This window comes from Dendropsophus ebraccatus, chromosome 4, assembly GCF_027789765.1.
Source record: "Dendropsophus ebraccatus isolate aDenEbr1 chromosome 4, aDenEbr1.pat, whole genome shotgun sequence".
Lineage (NCBI taxonomy): Eukaryota > Metazoa > Chordata > Amphibia > Anura > Hylidae > Dendropsophus > Dendropsophus ebraccatus.
The window spans coordinates 140819839-140836247 of NC_091457.1; the positions used below are offsets into that span (position 1 = coordinate 140819839).

Below are 16409 nucleotides of genomic sequence, written 5' to 3' on the forward strand. Positions count from 1 at the left end.
ACAATGACAAGGCCACAGTGCTCTCCAGAGGGCTATGGCCTCTTCATTCAATCTTCTGCAGCAGAAAACAGTTTCCACTACAGGTATCATCGCTACATAGATTTGAGCAGGCATCACACCATCAAGGAATATAAGCGGTAATGTATTTACAGGGATAGACAACTTTGTATTTTTTTTATTTTTTATTTTACATTTAAAAAAAAGCTAAATGATTAATGTAAGTTTTGTAGATGTTGTCCAGTATAAGAAAAACATGTCTGCCTTTTATTCAAAAGAGTGCTACATCTGTCTGCATGTTGTGCTGTGTTGGAGCTGTGTATTAGCTGTAATATGATACTCGACTCCTGGACAAGTGTGTCTCTATTTCTAGAAGAAAGAAGCCTTTTTTTTCCGCCTTAAATCCTTTAATGGTCAAAGGACAAGGAGACAGGACACCTAGGAGAAAAACCAGATTGTTCAGCCTGATTTGCAGATTCGTCATAGAACACAAAGAGAGAATTGATTTGCCAGTTTTTCTCTTTACTTTCACTTGGAATAGTAATATACAGGCTTAGGGTCCTATTACACTGAGCGATTTTTAACGATAAACGAACGCAAACAAGTTTATCGTTAACCTGAAATTGTCACCATATTACACAGAACGATAATCTTTAGTTACGATCGTTACTGCGATCGTTACTACGATCGTTTATTCCTTCTGATCCCAGTGAAACAATGAACAATGAGCAATTACACTGAACGATTAGTGAAAAAAACGCGGAACTTGAGCGAAAGAAAGTGGAATTACAGCGAAAGATTAGCAAACGATTAACGATAATTTTAGGTCCAGATCTAAATCAACGATTAGCGACATATTAACGATTTTTAGATTGTTGCCTGCAATTACACAGAACGTTTATCGTTTAAATTTTAACGATTTTTCGCACAATAATCGTCCTGTGTAATAGGGCCCTAAGAGTTTCCCCTTTGGTTCATGTAAAGCGTACCTGTCATTGCAAAACGCACAGGGATTCTCCTGCCCCGTGCCAGTACAGTGCAGGATACTAGTTGGCTGGACGACATAAGGAGAACTTACTGACCGTTCTCTCCTTTTTGTAGAATTTGTGAATTTGGAAGCAATTTCCCCATAAAGCATTGCTGTATGACACGGATGGATCTCTTCAATGACACAGTTCCTGTAGTACAGGGTATAATGGTCCAGTTAAGGCCATTTTATGTTGGAAGTATTACAACCCGAGGCCATTGTAACTAAGGGACCACTGTACTGTCAGGCTGAAGAATATTATACAACTTTGTGCAGTGAAGCATGGATGTCAGATCTGCATGTTATAATGAATTTCTGTCCTCTCAGGATCTGACACCTGACTACAGTATGGAGAGCCACCAGAGAGACCATGAGAACTATGTGTCGTGTTCACGAAGCAGACGCCGGAGGGCAAAGGCTCTTCTAGACTTTGAGCGCCATGATGATGATGAGCTTGGCTTTCGAAAGAATGACATCATAACGGTATAACAAATGAGGGACCATGTGTAGGGAGTTGTGAGACTTTTAGGATAAGGTCAGTAACTACATTTATTTTCTTATGCCAGATCATATCCCAGAAGGATGAACACTGTTGGGTCGGAGAATTAAATGGTCTCCGAGGTAAGTATTTTTATATAAGTATCTATATGCATATTATATCTTCTTACCGTTTGCTTAGAAATCCTTAAACTTGTGGTTCCATTTGCATAATCTGCTCATGAAGAGCTGGCCATACATTGGATAGCTGTCAACCAAACTTTTACTTATGCTTCCCCACTGCATACACATGTACACTGTGTGCCCTCCAGATACCCCTGTCCTCTCCAGACACTGCTGTCATTGACTTATCTTACAGGGGGTTGTCCAGCAAAAGGCTTTTTTTTTCTCCTTCAAATCAAATGGTTGCAGAAAGTTATATAGATTTGTAATTTGCTTCTATTTACAAATCTTAAAGGACAACTCCCATGAAAACCTTTTTCCCAGTAATTGAATCACATTACAAAGTTATAGAACTGTGTAATATGCTTCAATCACCTATGTGCCTCCCTTCCCTATCTTCCCCCCCCCCCACCAGGAAGTGCACTAAACTCACACATACCTAATTACTGTCGTCACCAGTTTCTTCTCTCAGCTCCTCCTTGTGACGATAAGTCATCAGCAGGAGGGCTGCTCTAGCTCCTGTTACCCCAGCCTCCCCCTCCCCTGCCTTGTCAGGTGACTCAGCTTGCTCAGCTCCCATTGGCTGAGCAACTGCAAGCCATCTGAGTCATGTCACTTGCTTATCTTCTCTCCCTTACTGACTCCCAGCACATAGGCAGCCTCACCCCCCCCCCTCCCCTCATACTCTCTCCTGCTGCCGAGTGGACTCGGTGAGTGAATGAGTCATGTCACTAGGGAAGATAAGCAAGTGACATGGACTCAGATGGCTTGCAGTTGCTCAGCCAATGGGGGCTGAGCAAGCTGAGTCACCTGACAAGGCAGGGAAGGGGGAGGCTGGTGTAACAGGAGCTAGAGCAGCCCTCCTGCTGATGACTCATCGTCACAAGAAGGAGCTGAGAGAAGAAACTGGTGACAACAGTAATTAGGTATGTGTGAGTTTCTTACACTTCTTGGTGGAGGGGGGGAAAAGACAGGGAAGGGAGGCAGATAGGTGATTAAAGCACATTACAGAGTTATATAACTTTGTAATGTACTTCAATTACTGGTAAAAAGTTTTTCATGGGAGTTGTCCTTTAAGTCTTCCCATACTTATCAGCTGCTGTACATCCTGCAGGAAATTGTGTTTTCTTTTCCTGTCTGACACAGTGCTCTCTGCTGCCATCTCTGGCCAAGACAGGAACTGCCCAGAGCAGGAAGGGTTTTCTATGGGAATTTACTGCTGCTCTGGACAGTTCCTTTCTCAGACAGGGGTTTCAGCAGAGAGCACTATGTCAGACAGAAAAGAAAATAAATATTTCCTGCAAGACATACAGCAGCTGATAGTATGGGAAGACTTAAGATTTTTAAATAGAAGTACATCACAAATCTATATAGCTTGCTGTATAACCCCTTTAAAATGAAAATCCACCTTCCCCATCATCCTTTTCCCCTCAACATTTGCCAACATCAAGGAGAGACAAGAAGCCCCCACACACATACGTTGATTCCAAGCTGATCATCTTGTTTTAATGTTATCTAATGTGTGTGGGCTCCATTACAAATAAGAGCTGCTATGTCTCATCCCTTGATACTTTAGATATAGAAGCATTTCAAAAGCTGATCAGAATATGCTCCTATTCCCACCATAAGGCATAAGGCAAATATTTCACAAGCAGATTGTGGGGTCTTTTTTGTTGTTTGTTTTTTTCTTCTTTAATTTGTACTTTTTTTTTTTTTTTCTTTTTTTTATATTTTCATTACTATTCTTTTATATAGTTTTACATTTATCACGTTATATCTCTTAGGCTGGTTTCCTGCAAAGTTTGTGGAGATTCTCGATGAAAGGAGTAAAGAGGTGAGTGTTCCCAATATCCCAATTCATTTTAGGTTTATACAATGCATTCATATACAATGCAAGAAAGTCTTTAGATCCTTTCAATTTTTTTTTCATTCACCCTTTTGTTATATAGAACCAACAAGCAAACAGAATTATGGGCCAAAATATAAAAAATAGCAATCTTTTAATGAATCCTATTAAAAACCATAAAATGACAATGTCTACTTTAGTGTATGCTGAAATAAAGAGAAAATATGTATGTATATACTGGGCTTATTTGGACATTTAAAGTGACACTGTCACCCCCTTTGTGCATTCTGACATCTCTACACAGGTGTAAAGGGTAAATTTAGCGTTTTTCATACCTTATTTCATATCATATCATTTCATATCATGGTGCTTGTTCAAGTAAAAAGTGTCCTTTTATCAACTGCAGATTGTATTAAGTGGGCATGGCTTCACGACATTAGTGCCACTTAGCCCCGCCCACAACGGGGCCAACGGTGGCATTGTGGGCGGGACTAAGTGGCGCTACTGCCGCGAGGCCCCGCCTACTTAACACAATCTGCAGTTGATAAGATGACTTTTTACTTGAACAAGCACCATGACGTATGATATAAAATAAGGTATGAAAACCACTATTTACCCTTTACACCTGTGTAGAGATGTCAGAATGCAAAAAGGAGGTGACAGTGTCACTTTAAGGCTAAGTAATACAACAACAGGATGGAAACTGGTCCCTATCACTACCAAGGTTGCACAACACAGTCATATATTGACTATATATATGTTGTCATATATTGATCCTAGTCAGAGGTTCAGTACAAATGGATTTGCTGCAGTGAGGAAACCCAGCAACAGAAAAAGACACAAGCAGAGACAGCAAAACACCAAAAACAGTGTCAGGCTATGTTCACACTCCGTATTTTTGCTCAGTATTTGTCAACCAAAACCAGGAGTGGATTGAAAACACAGAAAGGCTATGTTCCCACACTGTCAAAAATTAGTGAATGGCCGTCATTTAATGGCAAACAACGGCCATTATTTTAAAACAATACCTGTTGTATTAAATGGCTGCCGTCCACTCAATTTCAACAGTGTGTGAACATAGTATAACAAAAAGAAAAATGTGTACAGCTCACCATGTGCTTGATAAATTGCAAGGGTGGTTCCCTGAATGTCCAGAGCAGGTGGATCAGCCGCAGACATAGAGTACGAAAGAAGGATTTCCACAGCTCCATGGAATAAAAAAAATAGCATTTAAAAAGAAATGCAATAAAGTGTGAACATAGCCTTTCTGTATTTTCAATCCACTCCTGGTTTTGGTTGCAAAATACTGACCAAAAAAATACTGTGTGTGTGAACGTAGCCTTTTAACAATTTTTCGCACAATAATCTTTGTGTATTAGGGCCCTTACATTTGAAGGGTCATTCAGTGATCAGTACTGGTTTACAGAGCACAAAGCCTTTGCACGGCTCAATTATTCCTGCTTCCATCACTGGCCGCACATCCCCTATTTCCACAAGGCAGTGTGGGGCCAATAACAATGGTTTTATTGGACTCGGAAAAACATCCACCCAGCTGACAAAACAGCATTTGCTTGTTTATTGGCTGATTTGATGGCCCGTTTACATGGCCTATTATCAGGAACGAGTATTCCCAGGGATGTTCATTTGCCTGACAATCATCCTGTGTTAAAGGGTCTTTTTTTACTGTAGTTTTTGGAGAAGTGTGGCAAAAAGTTTTATTAAAGTATTGTATTGTCCCCGAAAAGTTATACAAATCCCCAATATACACTTATTACAGGGAATGCTTTTAAAGTGCTTTTTCTTGTGCCTGTCATTGGGGGACACAGCACCAGTGGGTATAGGCTACTGCCACTAGGAGGCGACACTAGACAGAAGAAGAAGTGACTCCGCCTGGCAGCCTATACCCCTCCTACAGACACCAGGCTAACTCAGTTTTAGTCTAGTGTCCGTATGAGGTAGACACAGGTGCCACGCACCTCTTTATTATTTTAGTTTTATTTCTTTTTCTTTCTTTCTAGGTTATCAGGGGGACCGTCGGCGTGGGCTGCCACACCAGACGTAGCCTCCCCCTGAGGGTGCACTGGAAGTTTTCACTTCCCATGCGCCGGTCACCCGTCCCCCATTGCCAGCTCCCTGCGCAGGATGCCGGTACCCCACCCAGGTGCGAGGTTACCGAGGGGGTGACCCTGCGAGCACCCGAAGACGCCGGACAGGTGAGTAGTCCTGTCCTTGGGGGGGGGGGTCATCCTGGCTAGGGCAACCAGTAGCCTCTTGCCTGCTCTCCCTAGTCCCCATTGCCACAGTGCACACTTCCCTGCAGCGCAGCCCTCTCTCCTCTATCCCCTGTCCTACTGGACAGGTTGTCTCCTGATCCCCCTTCTCATCTCCCTCCTAGCCTGGGCTGATGCCCACCCCCTTTCATCCAGGAGCCACTGCAGCCCGCAGCGGCTTCATAAGGGACAGCTGGGGGATTGCTGGGCTCCTCTCTCCCTTTCCGGTCGCGTTTTCTGGCGCTCCGCGCCGCCGTCTCACTGCCGCCGGCCTGCCCCACAAATTTAGGCCCCGGCTTCTGCCGGAGCTAGGCCGCGTCGGCGCACGCTAGTGACGTCACTGGGGGCGGGGCGCCCGCCCGTTTTTCGGCTCCTCCCGCCACAGCCCTTTCTCCTATTGGCTACTCTGTAGCCCCCACCTTTTTCCTCCTTGCCCCCTCCCTTCCTCCTCTTGCCGGCAGCAGCTTCAGCTCGTGGCCTCCTGCTGTTATCTCTGCCAGTACAGCAGCCTCAGCTCCCTGTGCACAGCAGCAGTCTAGCATCCAGTGCAGCTATTCCAGCGTGCACCAGCTCCAGCTTCCAGTGCAGTCGTTCCAGTGCAGCTCCAGCATCCAGTGCAGTCGTTCCAGTGCAGCTCCAGCATCCAGTGCGGCAGCAGCTCCAGCATCCAGTGCAGCAGCAACTCCAGGGTCTGGTAGGCTCACCCAGTGGGTGATATTCCCCTCCTCCACTCCCCAGGCTAACAGCCCTAGCTACCATGTCTGGTCCCCGGGATGACCCCCCTAGGCAGCTCGCTCCCGCGGCTGTGGCGACACACTTTGCGTGTGCTCGTTGCAATAAGAAATTCCCCTGTGGTCAGCCTGGTTCCCTCTGCCTGCTATGCCTTAACCCTGGTGCCACTTCCCAGGAGGCCCCCCCTCCAGGTCCTGATGTAGCTTCTCCTGAGTGGGCTAGATCCCTGTCCCAGGCGATCGGTGACCTCTCTAAGCTGTCGCAGGTCATGATCCATGCCATTGAGCGGTTGCCCTCTCAGGCGCCTCCAGCAGCAGGACCCTCCAGGGTATCTCCTGACTCCCCTTCCAGAGGACGGTCTCATAAGAGACCTAGACTCTCTGTCTCACGGTCGCCCTCTAGGTGTTCCTCAGACCTTTCTCCTCCCAGATCCACTGCAGGCGGTTCCGCTTCCCAGCGACCCCTCTCCGCCACCTCGGGGGACCCCTCTGACTCTGCTTCAGAGTCTGACAGGGAGGATCAGCTGGCCTCTGCAGTGCAAGCCTTGATCCGTGCAGTGCGAGACACCTTACATATTGAGGAGGAGTCCTCTTCTACCTCCAAGAGTGAGGTTTCCTTCCGTCGCCAGAAGCGACAGCCATTGGTTTTTCCCAGCCATAAGGATTTTGAGGACCTCCTAGCCAAGGAGTGGAATCACCCTGACCGGCGGATTCCATCCTCTAAGCGTGCCGAGGCTTTGTTTCCCTTCTCCCCTGACCTGGTCACTACATGGACAGTGCCCCCATCTGTGGATCCTCCAGTTTCTCGACTCTCCAAGTCAACTACTCTGCCTCTGGCAGATGGTGCTTCACTCACTGACCCGGTGGACAAGAAAATCGACGCTTTTTCGAAGTCTGTCTTTGTTGCAGCTGGTTCGGCCCTACGTCCTACCTTTGCTGCATCCTGGGTCAGCAAGGCTTGTTCCTCTTGGGCCAGGCAGTTAGTCCATGACCTCTCCCTGGACACCCCGCGTGAGGATCTCCTGTCTCTGGCCTCACAAATTCTACATGCGTCCAAATACTTGTGCGACGCTTCTCAGGAAGCTGCTCGTTTGTCTGCGCGGGCCCTGGCAAACTCTGTAGCCATCCGACGCTCTGTCTGGTTAAAATGCTGGTCAGCTGACGCCGCCTCCAAGAAGGCTCTGACTTCTCTTCCCTTTGCAGGAAACAGACTTTTTGGGGAGCGGCTGGATAAGATAATCTCGGACGCTACGGGGGGGAAGAGCTCCTTGCTTCCTCAAAACCGATCCCGGCGCCCTCAGCCTCCCAGGCGTTCCAGCCGTTTCCGCTCTTTTGAGCCTCCGGCACGTCGTCGCCCGGCTAAGGATACGCCTCCAGCTCCTTCTAGGAAGCCCTCCTTCAAACCCCGCCCCACCTGGCAGCCCCGTTCTCGCCCTTCTAAGGGTCCTGCACCCAAGTCTTCTTCCTGAGGGTCCTTCACCACTCGGGTCTCTCCCTCAAGTAGGGGGTCGTCTGCTCTCCTTCAAGGAGATTTGGCTCGCCCATGTGTCCGATGTGTGGGCTCGGGAGGTGGTGTCCTCAGGGTACAAAATCGAGTTTGTGTGCATTCCACCTCCTCGCTTTTTTCCATCAAATCTCCCACGCTCTTCGGCACGGCTTTCCGAGCTTTTTCGGGCGGTTCAGAATCTCCTAGCTCAAGGAGTTGTGGTCCCAGTTCCTCCCTCCGAGCACTTCCAGGGATTCTATTCCAATCTGTTCACAGTCCCCAAAAAGGACGGCTCGGTCCGTCCTATCCTGGATTTGAAACGGCTGAACAGGTTTGTTCGCCTTCGGCGGTTCCGCATGGAATCCTTGCGGTCGGTGGTCGCGTCTCTAGAGCAGGACGAATTTCTTGCTTCTATAGACATCCGCGACGCCTATCTGCATGTTCCCATCGCAGCCAGTCATCAACGTTTCCTACGTTTCGCCGTCGGTTCTGGACATTTCCAGTTCGTTGCCCTGCCCTTCGGGCTCGCCACGGCGCCTCGGGTCTTTACCAAGATCCTTGCACCTTTGATGGCTCTGCTTCGGTCAAAGGGGGTGGCTGTCCTGCCATACCTGGACGACCTTTTGGTAAAGGGCCGCTCCAAGCAGGACACTTTGTCCAGCCTCCAGATCACACTCGATCTCTTGACCAATTTCGGTTGGGTGATCAATTATCAAAAATCTTCCCTACTTCCCTCCCGCTCTATGGAGTTTCTCGGGATGCTATTCAACACCGAGATGGCCCGCGTCCTCCTTCCTCCAAACAAAGTTGCCTCCCTGCGCTCGGCAGTCTCTCTGCTCCGCTCGGGCGCCCCCTGTTCGATTCGCCTTTGCATGCGAGTCCTGGGCAAGATGGTCTCCTCTTTCGAGGCGATCCCCTTTGCTCAGTTTCATTCGCGCCCTCTGCAGCAAGCGATTCTGTCGCAGTGGGACAGGTCCCCTCTGTCTCTCCACAAGAAGATCCTCCTGTCCCCTGCTGTTCGCAGGGAGCTTCTTTGGTGGTTGACGTCTCCGGTGGTCCTCCTCGGCCGCTCGTTCCTCCCCCTCAATTGGCTGGTCGTCTCTACGGATGCCAGCCTGTCCGGGTGGGGGGCTGTCTTCGGGAGCCACACAGCTCAGGGCTCTTGGTCGCCGACAGAGGCTCGGCTTCACATCAATATCCTGGAGCTCCGGGCCATCTTTCTCGCCCTGTCTCAGTGGACCGATCGCCTGAGGGGTTATCCGGTCCGTGTTCAGACCGACAACGTCACCGCCGTTGCCTATCTGAACCGTCAAGGCGGCACCAGGAGCCGCTCTGTCATGACCGAGGCCGCTCGCATTCTCCGTTGGGCGGAGCGGGTTGTTCCAGCTCTCTCGGCAGTCCACATTCCCGGGGTGGACAATTGGGCGGCGGACTACCTCAGCCGCGAAAGACTGGATCAGGGCGAATGGGCTCTACATCCCGAGGTGTTTCTTCAAATCTGCCGGCGGTGGGGATCCCCAGATGTGGATCTCTTCGCCTCCAGGCTGAACCACAAACTCCCCATCTATGTGACTCGGGCCCGGGATCCTTGCGCGTTCGCGGTCGACGCCTTGGTGACCCCATGGGAGCAGTTCTCCCTGGTTTACGCCTTTCCTCCTCTGCCCATTCTCCCACGAGTCCTGAAGCGCATCAAGGCACTCGGCGTTCCCGCCATTCTTGTCGCTCCAGACTGGCCGCGCCGGTCCTGGTACGCCGACGTAGTGCACCTCCTGGCCGACGCCCCCTGGCGCCTTCCCCTGCGGGCCGACCTCCTTTCACAAGGGCCAATATTCCACCCCAATTTACCTCAGCTGAGTTTGACGGCGTGGCTGTTGAGGCCGCGGTGTTGAGGTTTCGTGGGTTCTCGGAACCAGTCATCCAAACCATGCTTAAGGCCCGTAAGCCTCAGTCAGCTCGGGTCTACCATCGCGTGTGGAAGGCCTTCTTTTCTTGGTGCGAACAGAATAATTTTCACCCCTTGGTGTGTTCCACGCCCAAGATTCTTTCCTTTTTACAGTCCGGGCTGGATAAAGGCCTCAGTCATTCCACTTTGCGTTCGCAGATTTCCGCCCTGTCTGTTCTTTTTCAGCGGGCTCTAGCTTTCCGCCCCCAGGTGAAGACCTTTCTTCAGGGGGTGGTCCATTTGGCCCCTCCTTTTCGTCAGCCTTTAGAGCCCTGGGACCTTAATTTAGTCCTCGAGGTTCTGCAAGGTCCTCCCTTTGAGCCTCTTCGGGAGGTGTCTCTTTGTTTCCTTTCTTGGAAAGTCGCCTTCCTGGTGGCGGTTACCTCCATCCGTAGGGTGTCTGAACTGGCAGCGCTCTCTTGTCGCTCCCCTTATCTGGTCCTTCACAAGGACAAGGTGGTGCTTCGTCCTCTTCCTTCCTTCCTGCCGAAGGTCGTGTCTGCATTCCACCTTAATGAGGACATCATTCTCCCCTCTTTTTGCCCTGCGCCCTCCCATCCTAGGGAACGGTCCCTGCATTGTTTGGACCTTGTCCGGGCCATACGGATCTACTTGTCAGTCACTGCTTCCTTCCGCCGCTCGGATTCCTTGTTCGTGGTCCCGTCGGGTCCGCGCAAGGGGCTGGCGGCTTCCAAGACCACCATTGGGCGTTGGATCAGGGCAGCCATCGCAGAGGCCTACCGCGTTCGTGGCAGGGCTCCTCCTTTTCGGGTCACCGCTCATTCTACTCGAGCTGTGGGGGCCTCTTGGGCGGTTCGCCATCAGGCCTCAGTGTCCCAGGTCTGCAAGGCCGCCACCTGGTCTTCAGTTCACACTTTTTCAAAGTTTTATCAGGTCCATATCCTGGCTTCCTCTGACGCCAGTCTGGGCCGCAAGGTTCTGCAGGCCGCCGTGCGTTAGGCAGGCCGCATGGGGATTGTAATCTTCTTTCCCCACCCTCTGGGACTGCTTTTGTACGTCCCACTGGTGCTGTGTCCCCCAATGACAGGCACAAGAAAAGAGGATTTTTTTGTACTCACCGTAAAATCCCTTTCTTGTGGCTTCATTGGGGGACACAGCTCCCACCCTGTTTGAGGTTGTGCTCCCGGGGCTTGTTCTGTTCTTCGGGTTTTTTCGTTCCCGGGACCAGCCTGGTTTTTTTGCCTGTTTTTGTTACTACTTTCTACTGCTTGTGACTAAACTGAGTTAGCCTGGTGTCTGTAGGAGGGGTATAGGCTGCCAGGCGGAGTCACTTCTTCTTCTGTCTAGTGTCGCCTCCTAGTGGCAGTAGCCTATACCCACTGGTGCTGTGTCCCCCAATGAAGCCACAAGAAAGGGATTTTACGGTGAGTACAAAAAAATCCTCTTTTTCCCTGCACTTACTACTGCATCAAGGCTTCACTTCCTGGATATCATGGTGATGGGGCAATACCATACTTTAATAAAAATTTTCACCGGACTTCTCCTTTAAGGAAATGCTAAATATTCTCCAATGATAAATCCCTCGGCAGTCACTCTACAGCCCCAGTAAAAGAATTGCCTTTGGTCATTTACCTTTGACATACTGTATATGCATGAATGTGCTGCATATACATAACCCTAACCCAGGGACACTACTAAGTCTTTTATTGCTTTCTTGTAACACAGTACTCCATTGCTGGGGATGACTCTGTCACAGAGGGGATTACAGACTTGGTTCGAGGGACATTATGCCCTAGTATTAAGGCAATATTTGAGCATGGACTGAAGAAACCATCTCTGTTAGGAGGCCCCTGTCATCCTTGGCTTTTCATTGAGGAGGTAAGACTATGTGTATATGTGTGTGTGTGTGTATATGTATGTATATGTGTGTATGTATGTGTATGTGTGTGTGTGTGTGTGTGTGTGTATATATATATATATATATATATATATATATATATATATATATATATATATATATATATATATATATTATTATAATGTGTGTGTTATCACATATAGTAATAAAAAGAGGAGGAGGAGGAGGCTCCTGATCCCTGTTCTAGTGATTGGTGGGGGAATGTGCATGCTTTTGATGATGAATGTTTTCACATATAAATACACAGATTACAAGTGTGTGTAGTAATTCTTTTACAATTCCTCACCTGTAGGCTGCCAGTCGGGAAGTAGAGAGAGACTTTGACTCTGTATATTCACGTCTTGTTCTTTGCAAGACCTACAGGTAATGTGCCCAAGAGAGCAACATCTATTACCATGAGAGTCCCTTCATTTGGTATTTCATCGCCAACTCGTCTGATAATGTGACTCAATATATATTAAAAGATTTCACAAGACTAGAAGCAGAAGACTGAACAGGGAGGTCTTAAAAAAAAAAAAAATGTTTTTCTTTGTAATAAAAAAAGTTCTGTAATCTTTCCATTGCATCTTATATACAGACCCACTGGTGACCACTTAAATTAATATACTTTTATAGATGCCGCAACATGTAGTATAGATCTGCATCTTCTACTGCACTGTGGATTGCTGACTGTTTCCATACTAAAGTGTGTATTGTTTGTATTACAGGTTAGATGAGGATGGCAAAGTGTTAACTCCAGAGGAACTATTGTACAGGGTGAGTGTATGTTTTTGGTAATAGACTGAAATACCGGCGTAACCCCTTGCTGACAGCTGAGCACCATCCAAACAGTTTACGTATATGAACATAGGAGTGTGCAGCCGCTATTCCTTCCTTTTTGATAGCTGTATACAAGGCACTAAGGGGGATATTTATTAAGGTTGCGCCCCTTTGGGTACCCTTATGCCTAGCATGACCCCTGCTCGCCTGATGGGCGGGGCATGTGCGGCAAGGTGAGGAGGAGGTGTGGCCTCCTCCGGCGCCTGATTTATTAAGGTTTACATTGGGGAAACAAGCGTCAAGCAGTAAAAAGTCTGCCCACCTTATCCCAGTCCATGCATAAATAGAACCATGCATATAGGCCAATTCTATACTAATATTTTTTCATAGCTTTTTTTCCCAAAAATCACACATGAGATGTATAATAACAGCTCAAAGTGCTCAGGTGTGCATCCTGCTTCCCTCCCAGCAATCACATGATCGCCAGGTAGCTGGAGTGGCTGCTGGGTCTTAGAAGTCCCAGATCAACTCTGCAGTGAGCATTAGTGGGCTGTATCCCTTTAGAGGTAATGAGCAATATAAGAAAAGGATTGTAAAAATGCTCAAACTAAAATTATAATGTATAAAAATCATGTTAAATCAAGTCCAGTGTAACATTGGGAAAAAAAAGACACACAATTATTTGAGTAAATGAAAAACAGAAAAATGTGCCTGTTTATGAGCTGGGGAAAATGGTCTGGTGTTGAAATGGTTAATGTACTGACACAACTAGTTCTGTACACGGCGTCGGGGATATAAAGGCCAATGGATGTGGATGATCTCTATAAAGCGGAATTATCTAATTGCTTTTTTCCCCTAGGGAGTACAATCTGTGAATGTAAGCCACGATGCTGCTCATGCACAGATGGACGTCAAGCTCCGTTCCCTTATTTGTATTGGCCTCAAGTAAGTCAGCTGGTCGCCCACATTTATGCATCAGTTTATTCTTCAAGAACTGCATTGAATGTAAAAGACATTGTCCCATTTAAATAACAGGAGAGATTATTATATTGATGATTTTCCTTGTTTCTTGCTGTATGTACAGTGAGCAGGTTATCCATTTGTGGCTTGAAGTTCTTTGCTCCAGCTTACAGACGGTTGAAAAGTGGTACCAGCCGTGGTCCTTCCTGAGGAGCCCTGGTTGGGTGCAAATAAAGTGTGAGCTAAGGTAAGAGCCTAGCTTTTTACTGCAAATGGCTGTGTTCCTTCTTCGGGAACAAATCGGGGATGGTGGCCATCTTGTAACATAGATGGTATTCATAATTATCGGGAGAGTATTACTGGGATCCGCAACAAACATAATCATGTCATCCGCATAAAGGAGAATTTTGTCCTTTCTACCACCCATACCAAAACCGATTATCTTCTCCTCCCTTCTGATCTTCTGTGCCAAAGGCTCCAGATAAATTGCAAATAATAATGGGGATAAGGGACACCCCTGTCGGGTGCCCCTACTCAACTGAAAACTAGGAGACAGTGCATCATTGATCACTACCCTGGCAGTGGGGGAAGAGTAAAGCAGCCTCACCCATCCAATAAAATATTGACTGAAGTTTAATACCTCCATTACCTTCCATAGGAAGCCCCACTCCACCCTGTCAAAGGCTTTTGAGGCATCCAATGACAGGATGGAGCGGGTAAATTCACTGTTCACCTGTAGGTTCCCAAAAACTCTACCAAGATTATCATATATCAGTCTACCCAGGATGAAGCCGGTCTGCTCTCCCCCCACTACCCGTTCTACAAGCCTTGATAGTCTCTGTGCCAACACTTTAGCTATAATTTTACAATCCGTATTAAGAAGGGAGATCGGAGGATAAGATTCCACTCTCAGGGGGTCCTTGTCTTTCTTTAAAAGAAGCACGATATTCGCCTCGCGCATAGACATGGGCAGGCAATTCTCAATACAGGATTCATTAAGCGTGTCCAACAACATGTACTTCCTCAAAGTCTTTATAGACCTCAAAAGGGAGGCCATCAGACCCTGGCGCACTTGAGCCGGCAAAACTAGCTAGGGCTTTTTTAAGATCTGCTAAACCAATTGGAGCATTCAAGATGTCCATATCTTTCCGTGATAGACCGGGAAGAGAGCAGGACACAAGGAATTGCTTAAAATCCTCCTCTCCCCCCCCCCCCCCCCCTCCCTCAGATTTATAAAGGTCAGCAAAATTCTCATGAATTATTTTTCAAATTTTTTGGGGGTCCCTTGTAATTCTACCATCCTTATCATACAGGGCTGCGATATAATTTTTATCCCCTTGGGCCTTAACAATGTTTGCAACAAATTTTCCCGGTTTACCGAATTCAATAAAATATTTTTGGCCGCAAAAAAAAGTTTTTGTTGCGCTTTTTCCACCAAAAAATCAGAGTATGATTTCTGAACCCTATCAAGTTTTTCCCGGTTCTCTGAGGAGGGGCAATTGCAAAAAACTACTTCTGCCCTCTTCACCTGCAAAACCAACTCCTGTTCCTTTAATCTGAACATTTTTTTTATCTTGTAACATAGATGGCCACTTAAAATGATCATGATAAAATTGTACTACTGCTGTCCATCCAGCAGCAAGTGTTCAATTCCACTGCAGCGCCACCTAGTGGCATGTGAAGCTCTGCAGGCATCTATCAACATGAATTCTGCTGTAAAAGCAGTTTGCTTAAAGAAGCATTCCACAAAATTTCTTTATTTGTCCCTCCACTATATACTTACCAGCGATGATCGGTGATCCACGGCGCGACTTTGTTCCGGTCTTGCAGCGCCATTCAAATCCTGCGCTTGGTGATGTCACCACACTTCTGATCCCTCGTCTGTCTCCATGTCTAGTGAAGGCCGGAAGTCAAGCTCTCATATACATCTCTATGAGAGCACTGTCATAGAGATGCCTGACTTTCAGTCCTCAATAGACATGGAGACAGAAGAGGAGTCAGAAGAGTGGTAACGGCGCCGCGCCATGGGACAACAATCATCGCTGGTAAGTATATGCGCCAGTGTGCAGCAGGGAACAAATAAATAATAAAAAAAAAAAATTGGAATGCTTCTTTAATGTTGACTAAACTGCAGTTTTGACATAAATGTAAAAAAAAAAATAAAAAAAAAATTGGCCTCTACTCCACCAACCCGTCAGGAAATACTCTCCATTCCCTCCACAAGCATATGATCTCATCATGATGATATTTTTGAAATGGGAAATAAAGTTTTTACATTTCTGCTTCTCCAGGGTCCTTTCAAAGTTTGCCTTTAGTTTGTCACCAGACTGGGAATTGCCTGTGAAAAGAGAGGTAAGTATAACTTCTATGCCTTTACACTGTAAAATTACAGATATTGAATAGATTGTAAAATTACAGATATTGAATAGATTTTAAATAATGTTAATTTGTAAAACTTTTAAATCTGATCATGTAAACTACATCCTGTATCATGTCGTCCTCTGTGTCCACTATGACCACATAAGAGAATTACCCTACATTCTGCTGTCGACCAGCTGTTTCTTATGAAGTGAACATATGTGCACACCTCCCATGAGTGGGGCTTTCAGAGACCCCTATGGCCGATATAAGGAAGCAGAGAAATGTTGGATCATAGCGGCCCAGTGTTCTGGGATTTCTCATTTACTTAAATGGGCACTGTCATTAAAATATGTTTTGATTGGTTGGAATCTCACTGCTGAGACGCCCACCGATCTGGAGACGCACGCGGTAGTTTGTTACATTCCCAGCTCACAGCGATCTCTGTCCAGGCAGCCCCATTATAAGTCTGGGGGGACAGAGATGATTGAGGA

At 47.1% G+C, this 16409-nt stretch overlaps 1 protein-coding gene across 6 annotated transcripts in view; it reads left to right on the forward strand.

The window, feature by feature from the left end:
- Positions 1-16409, forward strand: part of SGSM3 (small G protein signaling modulator 3) — a 44764-nt gene that overhangs the window by 26704 nt on the left and 1651 nt on the right. For all 6 annotated transcript variants that reach the window (XM_069967205.1, XM_069967202.1, XM_069967206.1 and 3 more), the window contains 9 exons: positions 1352-1507; positions 1591-1645; positions 3469-3518; positions 11646-11798; positions 12131-12201; positions 12546-12594; positions 13457-13542; positions 13682-13804; positions 15849-15909. In XM_069967205.1, coding sequence (XP_069823306.1) covers positions 1352-1507; positions 1591-1645; positions 3469-3518; positions 11646-11798; positions 12131-12201; positions 12546-12594; positions 13457-13542; positions 13682-13804; positions 15849-15909 — 804 coding nt within the window. The remainder of the gene's footprint in view (positions 1-1351; positions 1508-1590; positions 1646-3468; positions 3519-11645; positions 11799-12130; positions 12202-12545; positions 12595-13456; positions 13543-13681; positions 13805-15848; positions 15910-16409) is intronic.